The 24,337-nt window shown below is 39.0% G+C and overlaps 1 protein-coding gene across 1 annotated transcript in view; it reads right to left on the bottom strand.

The window, feature by feature from the left end:
• Positions 1–24,337, bottom strand: part of LOC126341556 (abnormal spindle-like microcephaly-associated protein homolog) — a 199,413-nt gene that overhangs the window by 43,529 nt on the left and 131,547 nt on the right. The window contains exons 9-10 of the mRNA XM_050001783.1: positions 15,094–15,142; positions 14,913–15,007 (exon numbers count right to left, since the gene is read on the bottom strand). Of these exons, the coding sequence (XP_049857740.1) occupies positions 14,913–15,007; positions 15,094–15,142 (144 nt within the window). The remainder of the gene's footprint in view (positions 1–14,912; positions 15,008–15,093; positions 15,143–24,337) is intronic.

A 24,337-nucleotide genomic window follows, 5' to 3' on the forward strand; every position in this document is an offset into this window, starting at 1 on the left:
CAAGATGCTATCCATTCCGTTCAACTGCTCTTCGAAGTCCTTTGCTGTCTCTGACAGAATTGCAATGTCATCGACAAACCTCAAGGTTTTTATTTCTTTTCCTTGGATTTTAATACCTACTCCAAATTTTTCTTTTGTTTCCTTCACTGCTTGCTCAATATACAGATTGAATAGCATTGGGGAGAGGCTACAACCCTGTCCCACTCCCTTCCCAACCACTGCTTCCCTTTCATGCCCCTCAACTCTTATAACTGCCATTTGGTTTCTGTACAAATTGTAAATAGCCTTTTGCTCCCTGTATTTTACCCCTGCCACCTTTAGAATCTGAAAGAGAGTATTCTAGTCAACATTGTCAAAAGCTTTCTCTAACTCTACAAATGCTAGAAATGTAAGTTTGCCTTTCCTTAATCTAGCTTCCAGGAGAAGTCGTATGGTCAGTATTGCCTCACGTGTTCCAATATTTCTACGGAATCCAAACTGATCTTCCCTGAGGTTGGCTTCTACTAGTTTTTTCCATTCTTCTGTAAAGAATTTGCTTTAGTATTTTGCAGCCGTGACTTATTAAACAGATAGTTCAGTAATTTTCTCATCTGTCAACACCTGCTTTCTTTGGGATTGGAATTATTATATTCTTCTTGAAGTCTGAGGGTATTTAGCCTGTCTCATACAACTTGCTCACCAGATGGTAGAGTTTTGTCAGGACTGGCTCTCCCAAGGCTGTCAGTAGTTCTAATGGAATGTTATCTACTCCCGGGGCCTTGTTTCGACTCAGGTCTTTCAGTGCTATGTCAAACTCTTCATGCAGTATCATATCTCCCATTTCATCTTCATCTACATCCTCTCCCATTTCCATAATAGTGTCCTCAAATACATCGCCCTTGTACAGACCCTCTATATACTCCTTCCACCTTTCTGCTTTCCCTTCTTTGTGTAGGACTGGGTTTCCATGTGAGCTCCTGATATTCATAGAAATGGTTTTCTTTTCTCCAAAGGTCTCTTTAATTTTCCTGTAGGCAGTATCTATCTTACCCCTAGTGAGATAAGTCTCTACATCCTTACATTTGTACTCTAGCCATCCCTGCTTAGCCATTTTGCACTTCCTGTCAATCTCATTGTTGAGATGTTTGTATTCCTTTTTGCCTGCTTCATTTACTGCATTTTTATATTTTCTCCTTTCATCAATTAAATTCAATATTTCTTCTGTTACCCAAGGATTTCTACTAGCCATTGTCTTTTTACCTACTTGATCCTCTGATGCCTTCACTACTTCATCCCTCAAAGCTATCCATTCTTCTTCTACCATATTTATTTCCCCCATTCCTGTCAATTGTTCCCTTATGCTCTCCCTGAAACTCTGTACAACTTCTGGTTTAGTCAGTTTATCCAGGTCCCATCTCCTTAAATTCCCATCTTTTTGCAGTTTTTTCAGTTTTAATCTACAGTTCATAACCAATAGATTCTGGTCAGAGTCCACATGTCTTACAATTTAAAACCTGGTTCCTAAATCTCTGTCTTACCATTATTTAATCTATCTGAAACCTGTCAGTATCTCCCGGCTTCTTCCATGTATACAACCTTCTTTTATGATTCTTGAACCAAGTGTTAGCTATAATTAAGTTGTGCTCTGTGCAAAATTCTACAAGGGGGCTTCCTCTTTCATTTCTTAGCCCCAATCCATATTCACCTACTACGTTTCCTTCTCTCCCTTTTCCTACTACTGAATTCCAGTCACTCATGACTATTAAATTTTCGTTTCCCTTCACTCTCTGAATAATTTCTTTTTTTTCATTATACATTTCTTCAATTTCTTCGTCATCTGCAGAGCTAGTTGACATATAAACTTATACAAGTATACTGTAGTAGGTGAGGGCTTTGTGCCTATCTTGGCCACAATAATGCATTCACTATGCTGTTTGTAGTAGCTTACCCGCATTCCTATTTTTTTATTCATTATTAAACCTACTCCTGCATTACCCCTATTTGAATCCGTATTTATAACCCTGTATTCGCCTCACCAAAAGTCTTGTTCCTCCTGCCACCGAACTTCACTAAATCCCACTATATCCAACTTTAACCTATCCATTTCCCTTTTTAAATTTTCTAACCTACCTGCCCGATTAAGGAATCTGACATTCTACGCTCCGATCCGTAGAATGCCAGTTTTCTTTCTCCTGATAACGACGTCCTCTTGAGTTGTCCCTGCTCGGAGATCCGAATGGGGGACTATTTTACCTCCAGAATATTTTACCCAAGAGGACGCCATCATCATGAATCATACAGTAGAGCTGCATGCCCTTGGGAAAAATTACGCCTGTAGTTTTCCCTTGCTGTCAAACGTTCGCAGTACCTTCACAGCAAGGCCGTTTTGGTTAGTGTTACAAGGCCAGATCAGTCAATCATCCAACTGTTGCCCCTGGAACTATTGAAAAGGCTGCTGCCCCTCTTCAGGAACCATACATTTATCTGGCCTCTCAACAGATACCCCTCCATTGTGGTTGCACCTATGGTACGGCTATCTGTTTCGCTGAGGCACGCAAGCCTCCCCACCAACGGCAAGGTCCATGGTTATTTGGTTCTTGGGGGGGGGGGGGGGGGGGATGTTAATTATCCTCCACATATGCTGACACCTTTTATTTTCTGTTCATGGGGAGGGGGGGGGGGCAAGGAAGCACAAGAAGTGGCAAAGATAGGGGGTTTCATCACCTTGTATTCCTTTTTGGCTTCTGCATAGGAGATCTGCTTTGTCTTTTTTATTTCCTGAATTTTGTGTTCCTGTGCAAAAACAGGGCAGTATCGGCTCCAGAATGGGTGGCTCACTGAGCGGTTAATGTAGAAAGCTGGAGATGGACTGTCAGTACCAGCTTCATGGGCTGCCTTTCTACACTTCCGACAGGTTGCTTGGCCTCTGCAACTCAAAGTTGTAAGGTCAAAACGGCTGACATTCATAGGAGCACATAGAGTTAGGTACATGGGGCCTAACCCTAAGTCGGAGGAAACCTGCAGTGATGTGTTCAGGTAGTGCCAGAGAATTGAAAGTCATAACAAAGCTGGCAGACTTCTCAATTTCCCCATTATTCTTCCATTTCCTTTGCTCCACATCTATTATCCCCTGCGATGTCCATCCTTGTTTGAGTTCGCCAATGTCAATGTCGATAATATCACAGCAGGTGATCCCGCCTTTGCTAGAGTTAAAGAAGTTATGAAACTCAACAATGATGTCAAACTCACCAAATTTTTGTGGCTTCCTAAGTAGTTCCACCTGCTTTGCCCAGTTAGTCTCGACCAGAAAGGAACCATTTGACAACCCCTCAATACACTTTAGGGTACCAGCAAGCCCTTCTAATCCTTTATGAACATAGCAGGGGGACACTGTTCAAACATCCTCTCCTTCCACTTGATAACTACAAAAAATATTCTGACTCATGATTCCTTGAGCCCCATTACTAGCAACAAGTTGATTATCAAGAGGACTAGTGTCACTCATTCTTTTTTATGAATGGGCGTGAGTACTTCCAGGAAGTACACCATTCCCACTGGGAAGAGAAGAGGATTTCGAGTGTTCCATCTCAATCCCACAAGCAGCTAAGGAAATAAGGGTCCACTCAGACAGAGCCCCACATGCATGAGTAAGCCTTATACAACTGAGGTATTGAAGGTTCCCCAGAGGTTGCCCGCTAATTACTGTTCCACCTCAACAGCCATGCATCTCATCAACACCCAACACACCTTGAGACTGAGGGTTTTTTATAGAGTTTAATCTATCCTTGTGATCTAGGCAGTCAAGCCATGATCCCCATTCCCTGTGACACACAACGTTCCACTGCCACACCACACGGTGGTCGCTGAAGCATGCCCAGAGCTTATCGTGACAGAGGACTGGTGGCACTTACTAGTCCCCAGCTCAGGATCCCCAGGTCACCAAGCCCTTACTCACCAAATGAATGCTGAGTCCCTGAGGGGTCAAAAGTAGGAAACAATGGAACCACATTAAGTGTACAAATGCTAGACTACATTTAGGAGCAGTGGCTCTAACACAGGTTTATAAGCATGTAGACTTAAATGCGAAACTCAATAAACTGAAGGCTGAAAGAATTATACACATTGTTCTCCAACAAAATAATGTCATGAACAGGACAGGAATAGAACCACCTTCCTCCAACTGAGGCAGCAGATAGACTAAAAAATGCAGGCAAATAATCTGGCCACAGATGTTAAAGAATTGTGAGGCCTACTACATCAAGCCTACATAATAGATTTGAACCTCTGGATCCACACAATGTGTAACATATGGCCAAGTGGAATTTGAGCCCTGATTCCCATTCCCCCTCTCGTACTACATTCAAATACACTTCCCACAGTGGCCTTCAAAATTCTACAAATCAATGGAATGAGACATTCCTTTGTAATAGCTGAATTTAAACAAAAGGCAGAAGAAAATGGAGCTGATGTGTTGTGTAGCCATGAGCCATAGATGAAAAATGGGGAACTCACATATCTCTCTCTCTCACCTCCCCGCCCCCCCCCCCAAAGATTTCTTTCTATCCTTTCGAATCAGCAAATGCGAAAGCATTATTGCACTTACAAATAGATGTGTAACAGCCAACAAAAGCTCTGTAAGTGGTGCCTTGACACTAACTGTAGTCAGTTACTGGTTAGGTCTACATCTTGTTCACAACAGCATATGTTTTATTTAACATATATTCAACATCCTGGTCAATGCATAAAATGATGTTGGATGGTATGGCCTTACATTTTTCAAAATTGTGCACAATTAATTTCATTTGAGATTTATATAACCTTATATCTTTGGTATAGCTCTATTGTATGATTTCATTATTTGCACTTCTTATGGTCACCAGATCATCTGATGAGGGGCTATGTCTGAAATGCATCATGAGCAAACAATAAAGGATTCAGTACCATCTGGATCTGTATTATTTATGCAACTTACCAGCATAGTCTAGGAAAAGGGACAGACTTTAAGAAAGTCACCCAGATCCTATGATCCTTCTGCACCCATCTTGCTACCCTATGGCAGCTACTCCCGTGACTGACCCAGCTGCAAGATTTGTCCTATGCACCCTCCTACCACCACTTATAACAGCCCTGTGGCTGGCAAAACATTCTATCAAAGGAAGAGCCACCTGCAAAATGACATGTCTTACGCCAGCTATTATGGAAACATTGTTTGGCCTTCTACATTGGCATGACTACCACCAAATTATCAATTAGGATGCATGAGCATAGGCAGAGGGCATTTACTGACAACTGGCAATATCCTGTTACAGAGTATGCTTTACAACATGACAATCATGACCTCAGCACCTGTTTCACCACACACCAGTTTCTCAGAACTCCACAGGTGGGAACAAGCATTACAGCATGTCCTAGGTTCTCGCTACACACCTGGCCTTAATTTACGTTAATTTCTTCCATCTCAGAATTTCTTCACTGTAACCACTCTTTGCTTCACTCCATTTTAGTTTCCTACATCTTTCATTGTCTTACCTGTTTGTTTTTCATCTCCCCCCCCCCCCCAACTCTGTTACATACAATGCATTTAGCTTTTCATTCTTATTAACTCATGCATGATGTTTAAACAGTAGTCTCTTTCTATGTATTACCCTATCTTTCACCTTTAAGCTCTCAAGTTTCCAAATCTTGTCCGACACCATCCCCAACAATCAGTCTTTCTGTATCATCCTGTACGGTAAGTCTCCCCTGACTCACGGTTCTTGGTCACTTCCCCAAAATCTACCCCTTTTCCTAGATCTCTCCAGTCCTTTTCCTTCACTGCTCTTTCTTATCCTTGAACTCTTCTGCCTGAAGAAGGAATCACTGGCTCCGAAAGCTTGCCAACTACAACTGTCTTTTATGTGTGTGTTCTGCTGCCTCTTGGTGAGTAAATTTCTTTATATAGCAACCCACAAAAGTGCTCTCACTGTTTCAAATCTAACATCAGGACTAAATGTTTCAGAAAAATCAATTCCTGGCTTCTGACCAAACCCTTTGGCAACTAAACTTGTCTTGTAGCAGACAATGTCATTGTTATTATTCCATTTTGTTGCAAACACCCAGCAATGACCAGTAGGTTTCCTCACAGCTGCTAAATCAACTAATTTCCAGCCATAAAGTTTTTGATGTGAGTGAATTTCTTCATCCATTGTAGCTTTCCAATTTGCTACATCTCAAGACTTCAATGCTTCATCATTTTCCTTTGCAACTTACCTCAACATCTTCACTTTTGATTGCTCAGGTTCATGTTGATAATATATTGGCCTTCTAATCATTTCTCTTTTCCTCAATACTAGACATCCATTTGTATTTTCAGCTCCATTTGAAGAGCTGTTGTTTGCATCTCCAATGACTTTCACATGCTCATGATGATCAATACTGCAACACTTTCTACTAATATTTCCTCATCATTGACATTATATGGCGTTCTATTTTTAAAACCATCCACAGTCAAGACACAACTAACTTGTTTACATCACTCGTCAGTCGCGGTTGTAATGTTTCATCATTGAATTTTACATCTTGACTGACAATAACTGAATACCTGACTATAAGATACACATGATATTCACAGTTTTCATAGCGAACTATACAACTCTTCAAAGATTTAGCACTGAATGATTCATCTCTTTCTGTATTGGATTATCAGCAGAATCCAGATAATATGTCCTGTCCCAAATATTTTTGGATGACCAAAATGACTCTTCTTTCCCAAAAATAGTTCAGTTGATATTTTCCCTTTAACTCTTGTTGTCGCAGTTTGATTCAGAGCGTGAGTCACAGCAAGTACAACTTCACCCCACAATGCTATTGAAATATGCCTAGCTGACTGAAGACATGAATGTACCATCTCACAGATAACTGTTTCCAGCAACATCTATTTTGCTGTGGTGTATATTATGCCATCGGTATGTTGTTCTGTAAAATAACCATATTTTACCATCATTTTTGGTACTTTTATCAATACCTTTCTCTCCATCTTTTCTAACAGAAAATAAATTACAAGTAGCATCTGGACAGTACCACACATCTTTGAAATATTGCTCAGTCAACCTTTTTCTATTAAAAGTTTCATCGTCATTACAGTCACTTTCAAATGCTTTGATATGTACATTATTCCATTATTCTTAGTGCTGCCTTTTTTTTTGTTTGTGTATCAAAAGGATTGTTTAAACATAACAATCTTGACTATTTGTTGCATGATGTGTAGCACTACTACCAATAAACCACTCATCACACTATGATATATCAACATTTTATAGTAAATAAGATTTCTCATATAAAGTCTTTCCTGGAATTGCTTCTGATGATATTTTCAGAGCTGGCAACATTGCAGAATCAGAATGATTGCACTGCATTGCAGAATCACCATGGCTAGGACAGTTTCTGGATAAATTAATTTTACCTTTGCTTTAGAGCACATAAACCTGTTTTGCAGTCTTTTGAAATATGTCCATTTTTACCACAGGGAAAACAGTTCTTCACATCATGTTTGCTTGAATTTTGTCTTTCTTGAATACTAATCATTTCATTATTTTATTTTTGCCTCTTTGCTGTGTTGATACCCTTCCCTTGGGTTGCGAGAACATTGCAGTTTGTTTAATCTCCTACTTTTATTTGTAACTCATAATTCAGACACTTTCTTTGTAACTTATGCCATGTTTTCTCTTCTTGTGCAAATCATGCCAATTCACATAAATGTGATCCAATTCTATTGGCAATGTCTGAAGAAAATGTGGACACAAGACAGTTTCATCTATTGGTTTATTTAGCATAGACATCTTTGAACTTCTTCAAATTTTGCTAAATGACCTTGCATACCACTTGACCACTCTCATTCATTATGAAATTTCTGTCGCAACAAGTCAATATTTTCTGCAGATGGGCTACCAAAGATATGGTGTAACTTTTCCCAATATTTTCTGCAGATGGGCTACCAAAGGTCTGGTGTAACTTTTCCCGTACACCTTTTCCAGTTTCAAACGCAGCAATTCAAAATAATTGTTTCACGTCTAGTGACAAAAGAAGATGTTTGTTTGTCCTGAAATTAAATTTTGTTCAAGTAGCTAATTTGTCAACAAAACCTTCAACATTTACTTTTGGTTTGAGGAAATTACCACTGACCACATCATAAATTGCATAACATTGCAAAACAGCGTTCATAAGAATATGCCACATTGCCAAATTCTCTCCATCATTTACTTCTTCAGTCTGTTGTTTGTCTTGAGCCATGATGTTTCTTCTTATCCACAAATATCAATTTAAGTATTTCTCTTCTTCCCTGTCTTCTTTTAAACTTCCAAATATGTCGACTGACGTTATATGCTGTCTATAACCATGTGGTATAACTTCACAAGTTGTCTGCTTGAATTAGTTGTTTCTTAGATACTTTACTAATGTACTGTACATGTCCCAATAGTTCACCAAATTAATGTTTAGCAGAATCACAATATGTTACCACAGCAGGAATAAAATACCTAACTAATATGCTGCATAAACAAAGATTTATTCAGTTTTATAATAAGTACACTTTATATGCTTTGATAACTATACCATTTACTGAATAATAATAAGAAGAAAAAGACATAACCAAATTTTAAAAAATGGAAAAGCTTGAGGACACAATAATATTAATGTTAAAGTTTTCAAAAATAAATATAAGTACAAATTGTTTCATTCCAAACCAGAACACTGAATGATTCCTTAACACTTTGTACAATGTCTCCCACCTGGAAACTACTCAAAGCCATGCCAACTTGGCTTTAAGAAGGGGAAATGTAGAAACTGCAATATGAATTGATAATTTATTGTGGTCTGCATGGTTTGCCTGTGTGCATGAACTACAGGTACCCCAGTGTCTATACTGTAGCGGTGAGTCATAGAATGGTCAGCTGACAAACAAATAGTAATAAGGAGAACTACTAAAGTGTGCCAACATGAGTCACTTTGCAAGACAGTACCTTACCATTTAGTAAAAAAACTTCTATTGTGACAGTTGGAAGAAGATGAGCAAGTCATGGTGTGTTCATGTACACTGATAAAATCTTAGTTGAGGTATCAGAGAATTCTAAAGCAGAGCTGGAGTAAATGGATGCAGCACAGCAGTGCATTGACAAGAACTTAACCATAGCCCCACAGAAATCCACTTAAATTCTCCTTAAAGGTTAAATTTCATAGAATTCCTACAGATAAATTACAAAGCACCACCATTACCAACAAACAGTCACACAATAACTCCAACTGTACAAGAAGTGTACCTTCACACAACACATTCAGACAATTGCAGGCAAAGCAACCACCATTTTTAATAAAAATGCCCATGTTTCAACAGCTAACTACCAGCTACCACTGCATGCTGTGAGGACCAATCATGATGCCATTTTCATGTTAATCAGAGGCTTTACAACAAGTGCCTGGATGCACAGACTTCACTGAATGCAGAACAAGTAAAGACTGTGACGTGCACAGAAGGGTTTGTTCCTCAGATTCACAGGAGCCTTTTGCACCATGCCAACTAATGCTGTCCTCTTATCTTCAAAATCTATGAAATATATATTACAATAAGATACCATGCCGCCTCCTACAGGTTACATATAGAGGATTTTGCAGAAATCCAACAAATAGTAGACCAAAGGATAACAACTATGGCCAAAGTCCTGATCTAGAAAAAAGTACCTGGCTGAATGAATGTGACAACGTTAAAACAGGTTGAAGGGTCTCTCAGATTTTCCCTTATATTTAAGAACACTTAGCCTTTGGGGCATGTAAACCTCAGCCAGAGATGGAACATTACCTAACAGGATATGGCCCAAATTCAGTTGTACAGGTTCAACAGGAAAGACAGTGACATCTTTTGGTGTGGTCATATGGTACTTCTGACCACATTATCTTTAACTGATGCCTATAATTAAATCAGGGAACCCGAGTATCCAAACATTGTATAAAATTTTATGGATTTAAAAATGATGGACAATAACAGAAAATGTTGCTACCAAATTTTTTCATATGACATCAGCCTCATGTTCACACATCATCCAGATCCACCTTGACGATGGTGATGAGAAGGTGTTCACTGGAGGAAGGTGCATAACACGGGAAGTGTGGTACAGTGTCATAAACAGTTCTGATGCTTTCCTAAGACTATTTTCAAACACAAAAAGAAGATAAAATGATTATTACAGTAGAGACAGAACAGTAATATGCTCTGACACCATTTACATATCTTCATATGGTGATAGCATTCACTATAACTGATTCTTTTTGGTTATAGTCTTATTTAGGATCCATATCAAAATAGCATTTAGTATCAAATATTATTTGACTAGTATTCATTCTTATTTTTAAACAATCATTTTCACTAGTTTTAGTCATCAACATATAGTATGTCAACTATATTCTTACTGATTCATAAAACATTTAGAAAATTATAAAACATTTATTTTTTAACATTACTTAATAATTCTTATTAACTTTGTAATCTACCAAAACATGTTACAATAAACACGAGCTAATATAAAATAGAGCAAGTTAGTGTCATTTTTATTGGATTCCTAAGTTCTGCAAACTGATGTAGTACATTCCTGTCTTGACAGCATTGTAGAGAGCCCAGAGATCTAAGAATGTCAGCCTTTCTTATCTACAGCTTCTGCAGCAACTTGAAGCTGCATAGTATCTTTTCCCGTAACATTAGTCTGATAATTTTACTGACATTTCACCAGCAAGACTGGCTGGCATTGTCAATGTTTCATCCTTCATTGTTGGTAGTGAAATGGTGCTGAGCTTGCGGTCATACACTATATGTACCTGGCGCGACAATGTCTGAGGGCTTCTCCACCATCATTCCTGGTGCTGTTCTCCTCTTGCTACCTGCAATGGTCGTTTCCTGCAGAATGGGAAGCCAGGATCTCCCCCAACTGGTAATGTCACTTATTTTCTTATGATCCTGGTGTTGATTGAACATCCAGTCATTCCAAGATAAACTTGTATGTGCTAGGTATGTGGTATATTCCGACAATTGCAAGTGGGTCCCTTCCCTTCTTTCCTGATCTAAGACACTCTTTGATCTTCTTTGTCAGTTTGAAAATCATCTTTATGCTGCACTTGCACAATATATGGCCAGTTCTGTCTATCACTCTGGGAATGTATGGCACAAAGGCCATAACTGACATTTCTCTTCTTGATTTGTCATTTTGCCAAGTGTTTGGCTCTATTACGCTTCTAATATAACTTGTGGAGTACCCATTGCTTCTCAGAACACTTTCCAGGTGTAGAATTTCATGTCTGAGATGCTGCGGCTCACATATTCAATATGTATGCATTACAAGCGTAATAATCATGCGTCTTTTCTGGCTCGGGTGGTGGTTTGATAGTCTGTTCAGGTATTGGTCCATGTGTGTTGGTTTGTGATACATGCTGTGTCCCAGGTTTTTGGCAACTTTCATTGTGTGGAGCTGTGGTGACTTCCTAGATACTTGAAGAGCCTCCATGCCAATATAAAATTTACCATGGAAGTAGAAAAGCACAATAAACTTCCATTTCTAGACGTGCTGGTCGCAAGGGATGGTGAAAACCTGGGATGCAGTATGTAATAAAACCCGACACACACAGACCGATACCTGCACAAACTATCAAACCACCAACCGAGCCAGAAAAGGGGCATGATTAAGATGCTCATGTGTGCACGACGAATATCTGAGCCGCAGCATCTCAGACACGAAATTCAACACCTGTAAAGTGTTCTGAGGAGTAATGGGTACTCAACAAGTTATATTAGAAGTGTAACAGAGCCAAACACTGAGTGAAATGACAAATCAGGAAAAGAAATGTCAGGTATCACCTTTCTGCCATACATTCCTAGAGTGATGAACAGAATCGACTGTATATTGTGCAAACACGACACAAAGATGATTTTCAAACCAACGAAGAAGATCGGCAAAGGAGAAAAGGGGCCCACTTACAATGTCCGGAATATACCACACACCATGCACATGCGGAAAAGTTTATGTCAAAATGACTGGATGATCAATCAACACCACAATCAAACATTGCATGTTGGGGCAGGTGGAGAAATGCAGTGTGTGAGACCGACCCTGCAGTAATATTCAATGACACAGAAGTTCTGGCTGTAGAGAAGTACTATCACACCCGCTTGTTCAGAGAAGTTATTGAAATATAAAAACATGGGAATAGCCTCAACAAGAAAGGAGAAAGTCTTAAGGTACATGGACCCTGGCTTCACATGCTGCAGCGAATGACCATCATAGGTAGCAAGGGGAGAACTACACCGGAAATGGCCGTGGAGAAACCCTCAGACGTTGGCGCACCAGGTACATATAGTCTGTGGCCGCGAGCTTGGCTCCAGTTCACCACCAGCAATGGAGAGTGAAGGTTTGACAATGCCAGCCACTCATGCTGGAAAAACATCAGTAAAATGATCAGATGAATGTCAGCTGAAGAAACAAAGACAGAAGACAATAGGCAGTTTGTCAACAAGTGGCCACAAAAGAGTTAACAATTTTGCCTTTGAGATTATCTGCTTTTACTAAAAAAAGTGAGTTGAAGGAGTGTAAAGTTTTACCTCACTGATGACTGTCACTTACATCACCTTCTGGGAGAATTGTGTCAGGTTTGTCTTTATATTAGGTTTTCACCCCTTCCCAGTTACACAGGACAGATGGGTATGATGGAGGGAACACTCTCACGTCACAATGTAGTCAGATGGGCTCCACTCCATGTGCTGTCTGGAAGTCTCTTAGCTGTGAGTGCTTGCAATGTAATGTGGTAAGCATCAGATTGAAAGCAGAGTCTAGTTACTTCTTATATTCATGGCTTCCTTTATTAAGCTGTCCCAATAGCCACTGCCTCTGTTCAACACTCTGATCCATTCCTGACCAAACATATGGCTTGTTTAGTGACTGCTGATTTGCCATACCCCAGGTGGCAGCAGTGGGGAGAGGGTACCAGCCTAGAGTAGAAGAGAGGATTGTACAGCCAGTACCTGAAAAGGAGGAGGAGGAGGAGAAGTAGGTGGCTATCTCATTCCCCAAACTCATCAAGTGGGGCATGCACACCTTGGAGACGCAATAGTAAAAGAATTGGAAGCATGCAAGGCTGTTTGCATGGCACATGCTGAAGAAGCCAACCACTAGCTAAGGAAGTAGTATGCAGTGGCCATAGAGGAACTCACTGTCTTCTTCAGTGATATTTGGAAGCATACTGAAGGGTAGAAAAGCTGAGCTGGTGGAGATCCCCCACCATAGATCCCCTAGATGGTGCGGCGGTGGGAGGGGAAAGCTGCCACCACTGACAGAATCCAAGAGGAACAACACAGTGGATGATGAACTCCAGCAAACCTGGGCCTACTGCCACAGTCAGTCACCACTGACAAGAGCGCTGCACAGGGGCTCTCACAGCAGTACACAGGTCTGCCACACAAATATGTACTGACTTTCTTATAATGAACAGATGGTTATGACAGTGGTATAAAGCTGCTTGGCACCTACTACTAACCTAACCTAGCCTTGCATTCTCTGTTGCAGACTGCCAGAAATCCACTGCTTCTCTTACTCCCCATCCAGATTACTTTGGAGGTTTTTTTCCCATATCACTTGCCCTTGCTCTTTCTTCCCTCTGCCCTTAAAACCAACTACTCTGAAACCATTTTCATCCACTTTCTATCTCCAGATTGGCCCATATTAATGGGTAATCCTACCCAGCATATTGATGGCATCACAGAAGGAGAGAGGTACTGGCAGAAGTACAGCTATGAGAGCATTGTGCCTTCATAGTTCAGTTTTTAGAGCAATTGCCTGTGGAAGGCAAAGCTTCTTGGCTCCAGTTCTGGTCTGGGACATAGTTTTAATGTGCCATAAAGTTTCAAACCAGAACACACTCCACTGCAAGATAAAAATTCTGTGGAAGGAAAGGCCACTGATCTACAATATTACCAGTTTTTTGCACAAAATAACTTGTGATTAGGCTGCCAGAAGTAGTGACTCTCCCTGCAGAATCATTACACCATTTCTCTGAACAATTCTCAACGGTATCTAGCACAGCTTTCAGATAATGTGTTCACATTATTGGCTAGCTATTTTCACCTTACTGCCTGGACTAGCATCCACATTATTGTATTTGACTGCTGAGATGAGAGATGAATTTGTGGTATTTCTGTGTTAAATGTTTCACACAGGTTTGAGACAACAAACTCAATGCTTAAACCTATCAACAGTATGAACACTGCAACCTGTGTCCTGTTATTAAGAATCTGCGATAAAGGTTGAGTACATCACACAGTTTGTACAGAAATAACATATGCTCCGATTTTTTTCTGGTACAACATATGTGCTTCATGTTAATTAACCAGTCATCGAAGGTTTTGGCAAACACAAGTGCTGCAGGTAGGCAATCATATTTTAGATCAGTGCAATAAAACACCAACTTTAAAAGTACTGTTCAGTGTCCTATGAGTCAGACTCAGAAATTTAAAAGTTTATTATATACCTTGAGGCAAATGTTCACAATGAAAAACAATATTTTTAATTTTGGTACAAGTAAGTACTCAAATGGGACTATTCAGTAGTGGATGATTTGTGTATTTGCAGAACATCAATGTTAATAACCTAGAGTGACAAAGAAGAGGTGAACAGTATAAATAGTTGGAAACTGTTTTTGTGAAGACATGAGACACAGGAAAAGGAATGGAGTAAATTCTTCATTTTAGGCAAGAATGCATGTTTCATGTATTTTAAATGAGATCTTGGTTTGCAGCAGATAATACAAAATGAATTCATCATAACTTAAGAATGATAAGTATACTAATTTTCCTAACTATGAATTCAGTTGTAAAGACGTGGCTGTAGCTGTTAATGTAAATTAGCAGATTATGAATCTAGGCTCACCTGTATAGAAATAGCAGCAACTGAAGCCTGTGACAAAGTATGATGTGTTGCGTCAATAATTGACTGAATGACATCCAAAGGCTTGAGTGGGGGTTCTGACAACAAGACACAATTATAAATCAGTACACACATATTGTATGAGATGTATAATGTCTGTTGAAATAGTAAAGATCTCTTTTACCTGCTTCTACAGCAAAAGCTCGCCTGAACTTATATGCACGATATGCATGCTGTAAGTAAAGAGCATGTGTATGAGTGGTTTGCTCAAAGAAACTAACAGAAAATTCTTTTGTTGTTGAAAAATTTATAGATGGTTGCTTAATTACTGCCAGCATTAGGCTGTCAAACTACTGATGAAAGACAACTGTGTCTGAAAAAAGAAATTTTGTTTTTTATTTTTTGAATTAAGTGCTTTTTTCAGTACATTCATTTCTGAGCTGCAATAGAAAAGCAGTCATGTGGCTACCTTTTCAATTGGTGTCTATTAACAAATGAAGTCTTTTGCAGAATATCTTCTTGATTTTGTCACAGACAGCTGTAATTTACAAATTGAGGCAGAAATGTGACAGAAATCTGTTACTTTTATTCAGAACTTCCTACAGTCCACAATATCATCATTGGCAGCATTTACTTGAACCATAAACTACATTATTACAAGTATTAAACTAATTAAGAAGTTCCACATGGGAAAAATATATTAAAAATAAAGATTCCAAGACTTACCAAGCGGGAAAGCGCCGGCAGACAGGCACATGAACAAAACACACAAACACACACACAGAATTACAAGCTTTCGCAACTGGCAGTTGCTTCGTCAGGAAGGAAGGAAGGAGAGGGAAAAATGAAAGGGTGTGGGTTTTAAGGGAGAGGGTAAGGAGTCATCCCAATCCCGGGAGCGGAAAGACTTCCCTTAGGGGAAAAAAAGGACAGGTGTACACTCGCACACACACACACACCCATATCCATCTATCCATCCGCACATGTGCGGATGGATATGGGTGTGTGTGTGTGTGCGAGTGTACACCTGTCCTTTTTTTCCCCTAAGGGAAGTCTTTCCGCTCCCGGGATTGGGATGACTCCTTACCCTCTCCCTTAAAACCCACACCCTTTCATTTTTCCCTCTCCTTCCTTCCTTCCTGACGAAGCAACTGCCAGTTGCGAAAGCTTGTAATTCTGTGTGTGTGTTTGTGTGTTTTGTTCATGTGCCTGTCTGCCGGCGCTTTCCCGCTTGGTAAGTCTTGGAATCTTTATTTTTAATATAATTAAGAAGTTCTGTTCAAATAACTTGTAAGTAGGATTATTGTAAAGGGAGATGCATAACTCAGTCCTTAGTTTTGTTCACTTAAAAATTTCTAATAAGAAGGGAAATGCCTCTCCTGAAATACCAAATCATTATAGCCTCTCATGAAATATCAAAATATTAAAGACTTTTTCACTTGCTTGTTTTCTTTTAATGTGAGTTCAGTTGATTCCTTCAACAATAAATCAGGGGGACAGAATATTTTATTTAATTGCCTTCAGCTTGGACAATATACAAAGTTGGCTGATTTGTTATAGATCATTATTGTTATGTCATGCTTTGTATCCACTTGGGCTATATTTTTCTGCTATTGGATACAGATGCCTGCATCAACAAAATATGTGAAGAGTATATAAAAAGTTCTGTAATTCTGTATTGCTCACAAGCAGGGCAATGGATCACCAAGTTTCATAAGTTCGTATAAAACAGCAGCTATAATTTCATAGCTTGCATCCCCTTCTTGACAAAAACATTACACGATTACATTAACCCTGTGGTGCATGAATATCACTGCAGTGAACAACTTATAATGGTCAATTTTCTGGCATTTTCAATCAGTAATGAGGCTGCAAATGCATGCAGGACACAACACCAGTAGGGAGTGCCAACTGCAGTAAACTGTGTGCATTTGCAGCCTCAGGACTGATGGAAATGCCAAAGAAGCGACCATTAACAGCTGTCCACTGTTGTGGATGCTATGCACCACAGGGTTAAATTCAATATACACAGATGATTGCAAAAATACCTCAGGTTAAATTTAAGCACACTTATTGAAGCATCTAGAGGCAGTGGGGATAGAGTTTGGTTAGGATTTAGTGAATCTGTGTTGTGTCTGCTCCTATACTCACTGTTAGTCTTGTATCAAACCCTAAATAATGTACTTGTGTAGTCAACACTTGGATTTTGTTTCAAATTATAAGGGATGTTCCAAAAATTGGCTTCGTCATTGTTTTTGAAAGAGAAGATGGTGACATAAACCAATGCCACATGAATCCACACCCATTGCTGGTTCAGTGGCAGAAGAAGTGTTAGCGGATGAGTTATGTGCATGCTCAGAGTGCCAAAGACAGACAGTAAGCAGCTGACCAGTGTGTCCCACATTATTCAAGTACAAATCAGTGTATAGACAAGACTTGCACTGTCAATGTAGTCACCTATGAAATTGCGTGCTGTTATCCATTATGAATGGGCATATGGGAGTGGTGTGTCCATCAACCATGAATGCCTGCTGACCACGTATGGTGAAGAGCTAATTTCTCTTCAAATAGTTGGTTGTAGGTGCTGCATGTTTAGAGAAGGAAGGCGGTGTGTCGAGGATGACAGTCGAAAAGGGCATCCCTCCACAGCCACCAATGAAAACAACATTGCTAGAGTACAAGACAGTGTTGGGGACAGGCATATCACAATGTTACATGTGGCCTCCACACTGTATGTAAGTCATGCTCAGACCCATCAATTGCTCCATGATGTGCTGTGTTACCAAAAAGTATCTGCAGGATGAGTGCCGAGAAACCTGACCCCAGATCACAACAAGGGAACCAGCCTCACATACAGTACACATGAGAGGAAAATCTGTTCCTGTTCAGAATCACCATAGGTGATGCGACAAGGGTACACCACATTATCCCAGAGATCAAGGTCACCTCAATGAGATGGAAGCATCCCCTGGTCCACCCATGAGGAAAAAATTCAGTGTGTCAGCCCACACAGGAAACATTATGGCCAATGTGTTCTGGGATGTGAAAGGTGTGCTTCTTCTGGATTTTCTCCAGCAGAGGACCATCAAATCAATGCATAATGCTGCTGCAATATCCTCACCAAATTCAGGCCCACCATTTGATGAAAGAGACCAGGGCTCTTGAGTGAATGTCTTCTTCTCTTGAACAACAACACAAAATCACAAGCAGCTAGGCTCACACAGGATCAGATTCTTCTCTTTGGAAGGGAGAGATTGGATCACCCAGCCTACAGCCACAATCTTGCCCCATCGAACTTCCACCTCTTCTTGCATTCAAAGCCACACTCTCAGGACATCACTTCCAAACCAATTCTCAGTTGGTGCAGGCTGTGTGACAATTCCTTGTATCACAGGGCACCTAGTTTTTTCCAGAGTGGTTTTTTCAAACAGAATGCATGCTATGAAAAATGTCTCAATATCAGTGACAAGTATTTCAAAAAATAGTGTAAGATACATACTTCATGATGCCATGGTGAATTTGTTTCTGGCAAATAAAGTTTTCATGTGAAAAACAATGATAAAACTACTTTTGGGACATCCCACAGAAAATTCTTTAATGGTGATACCACTAGGTGAATTCACTTGAGTAAATGTAGCAAATATTCATACCACACTAACTGGTACTTGAACATACCTACAGCACCTGTGAAAGTCATGTGAGAAATGTTATTGGTTGGTATGACATCAGGATTCTTCTCTGGTTTGAGTACACATATTATACTGCCTGGTTTTAGAGGTTTAATACTATAATGTTCAGTACAAGACAGCAAAGTTGAATGTGAAAACAAATTGAAAAAGTTTCTTCTTTAAGGATTCTTCTATTCTGTTTAAAAAATGTAATGTACAAAAGTGGTGGGTAGGAGTTACTAATTCACATTAGCATTAAAAAAAATAGAAAGGAAAAAGCTATTTATAAATGGTACACATGTGGTCATTGTAACGTAAAATGTAATGTAATGTAATGTAATTGTAATGTAAAATGACTTACTCCATGTTATTACAATTAATAATGTGAATTATCCATGGAACATGAAACTAAGTAACTATAATAATTACATGGTAAATAACAGTGTTCTCTGTAAGGAAGGAACGAATGCCTGTTGTACAGAATATTGTTTAGGCCAGCAGTGGTATTCCTGTGAAGATGAGAGTTTTCTACACTTCAGACCTCAACAATAGCTGTAGAGGGTTATGACTTGGATGCTCTATACTTGAAGAATATTTGTCCACAGACCACGTATGCTTCTCTAGCATGTGTTCCATAACAGAAATTGTGATTGGCATGTAGATGCAACTAGACGTTACTCCAGATGTCTCTTCAGATTCTTCCACACATTAGACATTTTAATATCATTTGTTACATTGTGGTGTCGATGGATTAGCATGACACAAAGAAATCTTGGGACAAGGTGATCCACTTACGATCCCTAGATATAGAGCTGACAACACAGAAACCTCCAAACTGCCTACCACATTACAACATGTTGAAAGTTTCCTGCAATGGCTCATTGATGCAGTGCTGCATTAGTCAGCAATGCACGCCATTGTTGCCAGCGGCAGCAAAACATTACTCATATGCATAGATCCAGATGAGGGCATGCATCTGCATCTACTCTAGCTTGCTGAATAATAATGAGTTTTCACGAGCTCCAACTATCTTGCTGCATCAATCCTTACCTCTAATGGACTCCTGTCTCCCTCACAATGATGTTTAAGGTAAAACAGCCAGTTGGGAGAGCAACTACACCATCCTAATTGACCTAAGAAATGGGCCTCCCCCTTTCCCCCTGCCTCTTAGTTATGGACAGGTGTTGCTGCACCATTACAACTGGTGACAGAGGTGGGATGGCACAAAAGGAGACAGAGTCTGTCATCACTTCTTAGCATTATTACAACTTGTTTCAGAATAGTTGGAGGATGCCACTGACATTTCAACTGAGTGAGAGTGTTAGCAGAGTGGCAGGTGTATGGATTATGCAGTTGACGATTGGAGCCATGGGCAGCAGCTCCAGCAATGTAGTTACAAGTAAATGGCAGTTCATTGGTACCTTGTTTCCATTGTTCCTGGATCTGTATGTGTTGTCTTTCCCCTTTTCTTGTAGAACTACATAATAGCTAATATGTTAGGAATTAAGGCATGTGTATGTTGGGGAAATACAGGTGAGTGTAAATAGTAGACACTGTAGGTGTAATGTATTAAAATAAGATTGTCATGAAAGTTATAAATTTAAGAGTCCTCCAGGGATTTACACTAATAGATTCATGGTTTAACATCTACAGAGGGCCTGAGATGTGTGTAAAGCTGTTTCTCTTCCTTTCCATTTCTGCACTTCACTTCTGCTTCTATGTGTGATCCTTTTCTCTAGTTAGGTAGGTAAAATCTGTGATACAGCACTGACAGAAGAATAATTATGTAAATAAAAATGAATTTTTAGTATTCCACATTTTTAAATCAGACTAAAAAGTATAAAATAATTTCTCCTAGCACCATACATATTCATAACACTACCTGGAAAGTTCTGAAAATTTTTGATTGTGGATTTTCAATAGTTATGAAAATTCCTGTACGTTTTAAAAGGATAAACATGGGACACATGAACTACACAGTTGATGTGTGAATCATTCTCTTCCTTACTATTAGAGAACTTCCTAACATATACATGAAAAGTTCACCTCTTTACCATTATCTACTGCATGTTCCCCACATTTTTTTTATTTTGAATCTTAAAAGTATATTCATAGCAGCAATGAAAAACTGACCATAACATGTTTTCAGAACTATGTGTATGAGATTAGGAATCTGTATAGGGCTATGAGAAATTAGTTTATACTTTTTAGTCAGATCTAAAAATGTGACACACTGAAAATTCTTTTTAATGTAAGCAATTATTGCTTAACTTCAGCACATGTTAGCCAGTCTGGAAACGTTCCCCTGATAAGAGATTGATTACACAAATAACTTAAGATAGAACTCAACTTGCATGAGCACTCTTTGATTAACTTCTCTGATATATTTTCATACCCACTGGAATACTTATATTTTAAGGATTTTATGATGGATGCCACTTCTTCGGGAGACATGAGTGTCATTTCCATTTTACAGAAGTTATTATTTTTAAAGACTGGTCTCCGATACTCCACTGCACTGTTCACCAAATCTGGATCTGTCAGTAACAGAAATGAAGTACTTGTTTAAGAGGTTCGCAACACTACATGCACTTATTGCCAGAGTCTCATTTATTCTTTAGAGTTATTTGTTCCTCTTCCTTTCTGGCCCCACCTGTCTCTGACATCATTATATCCCATACCATTTTTATTTTATTGCCTGATGTAATTATCAGGACAACAAAGAAATTTTGCATGAAGTAGTGAGTGGAACACGTAAAAACTGGACCCAAGCTCGAACAGTGTGGACAAAAGGAAACATAGGAGTCATCATACAAATGTATAAGCTATCCTAGCCTCTGTTCACAGCATGTATACATGCTTTTCAGACCCGCTAATGAGTAGCTTTTCAGACCAGCTAATGAGTAGAACTATAAAAACTATAGGGAGACATGTCATTTCTGAATGTGTCTTGAGTGTCTGTTCTACTTAGCTTTCATTAGAGAAGCACCACAGTACACTGACAGACCGAATTTTTCTGAAGAGGAAAGGTATGTTGAGATGTGGATGGAATACTGTGATGTCAAGGAATTTTGGGACACAGTGATCCACTTACCATAGTGATGGAATGCAGCTGATGACACAGTGAGCTGCAAATCACCCCAACATGTAATGTCAACATGTGGCAAGACTCCAATAACAACTCATCAATCCAGCATTGTGTTAATTGACTGTGCATTGCCGCCAGCAGCAGCCCGTCACTGAGGCATTATCTGTACATATCAATTCAGCCGCTAGGCATGTTTGAGCTGGTGCTTAGTGGCCTTCATTTACTCGTTATTTTACTGAGTATTTAGTAACACCCCTCCCTTCAACTATATTTATTCATATAGCATACATTATGAGAATGAGCACTTCCTTTACCATGATGTTTTACAAGTGATGATATACCCCCACCTACCCCCCTTCTCTTTCACGAATTTGCATTTGTCTTTTAATATTTGCAGTTTCTCCATTACAGTGTGTCCTTTTACAGTACTCCTTCATGTCATGGGTCAAGTTAATATGTCAGTACGGGGCCACTTACAGACTGATAATATTTCCTTGAAGCACTTTTGCTATGACACTCACTGTAGTTACAGTAGGTGATTCATACACAAATGCTTCTCATTCATTTTTATGATATTGTAAATAGTATGCTATGCTCACCTGAGCCTGTGAGCTCTTTATTAGCCGTATGGCACACTTTTTTTCGTACCCCCTCCCCTTTATACTTCATAGTGAATATTTTGGTTCTAGTAATGAATATGTACTTGTGATATCACACATACTGCTCACTGCAACCAGCACATGGCACTATAGTGTGTTTAAAATTAGTTGCGACTTTTGACAGTTCAGCACAAAAGGAGCGGAAGAAAACCGTAGTTGCCAGCGTGAACTGAAAGCATCAGCAACTTACTGTGCGAACAGCAAGCCACACAAGATGACCGATCTGCGATTTTTCTCAGATGACTGTAAAGAAACTATGAGCTAAAAACATCTGATTCTCACACATCTTGTATGTTAATTCATCAGCTTCATAATAAACTGCATATCATTTCATTAATGCTCTTAGTTATTGTGATATTTCGATATTACTGCAAGAAATTCGTAAAGTTTGCGGTGAAAAATAAAGTTCGCTATTAATTTACATTTCTTGCATGTTAGGTCGTACGCTGCCTCATATGAAATGTAGAAACATGCTGAATTACTGTTTGAACTTGGAGTCTCAAGAGAATGGAATGTATGTACACCACTCATGAAAGCATGCATCAGCAAAAAATCCAGAAAGAAATGTTTATAAATCCCACTTATCAAATAAACTGTTCGAGGTATCGAAACAAGATTTTGGCAAATGGTAGCAGCACACAAAAAGTAGAGTATTTTGCCATGCTGTAAATATGCAAAACTTTCATATCTGCCACAATAATCAGAAATATACTTTATTCTGAGAATGGGCTGTTTTGTAAACTACTGACCTGACTTTCCATAATTTACTAGTTTCATAACACACTACTTCATGATTTGTTGCGTTTTCAACTGCGTTAGAATGTTAATGAGATCAATATTTGTTATGCTCTGTTATAAGAAAAGCAAATTTTAGCTTGGCTGTAAGAGAAGTTCTGTGTTAGTCAAATCTCACCACAGTTCTTGTGAATCAATCTCTCCTCAACTACCTTCTTGGTATGGCTAACAGCTCAAGACCTATCCTGTGATGCAATGTTTCAAATGGCTTCTTTTTTCAGCATTTTAGCCTCACTGAGTGTATTCTCAGTCGGATTTAAATTAGCATGACATGGACTAAGTCTGATTAAACTATGTCCTTTAGCATCAGCCAGTTTGTCAACCTGGTACTGTGGGGTTTTTGGCTTGTGCAGCACTTCAAGTTCCATTAACTTCGCCTTATACATGCTACATTCAACTTCATGCAGTGGAACAGTTCTTCGTAGCTAGAGCGAAATATCCATTTTTATCCACTGCATTGTTGTAGCTTTATCCATCACAACAGAGTGGTATGGCACAATGCCCATTATTATTGTCAAATCTGGACAAATATTTTGCAGGAGAACATTCTATGGCTTTGATAGACTGTGTTCCTGACTGTCCACTTTCGTTGTGAATCTCATGGTTTCAGACATGGTGCACTACTTTTATTAATTATTTATTAATTTAATGTGAAAATAGTCCATCACAACTTCTGATGTTGTATAAGTGCAACTTTTTCAAAACTTTTGTTATATTTTCCCACTGTCAAAATTACACAGAAGCAGGTAGTCCATTTTCTAATACTATTATAGTATTAATTAGTTTTTTAATGCGGGCCTTCTCTGGAGGATAGGATACTCAATTATTCATTATTGGCATTGAAAGTTTTATCGTGGAGTAACAAGAAAATTTCTTGAGAAGTTAAAGAAATAAGTTGAATCAAATGATTTTGCAAACCTGAAGAGGTTTAAATAAAAATGGTTTCTTTCCCAGCATATTTGTAATTTTACTTTGAGTTCAAAATTTATAAGATCATCATTAAAGAATTACTCTCTCTTACTTAATTTCATCTTAATGTTTTTTCTGCTGCTTCTGTTTTCCCATTTTGTCTGCTACTTCTGTGAATAGTTTCATGCATACAGACTTTGTCTTCTGCAACTTAATTTGCACCTGATTGTGTTTTAAATTGAGAGTGATAGTGAATTTTAGTGTTCCAGAACAAAAGGGCAAAAAGTTTGCTGTTGAGCCTTGGCACTT

The sequence above is a fragment of the Schistocerca gregaria genome, chromosome 1, assembly GCF_023897955.1.
Source record: "Schistocerca gregaria isolate iqSchGreg1 chromosome 1, iqSchGreg1.2, whole genome shotgun sequence".
NCBI classification, from domain to species: Eukaryota; Metazoa; Arthropoda; class Insecta; order Orthoptera; family Acrididae; genus Schistocerca; species Schistocerca gregaria.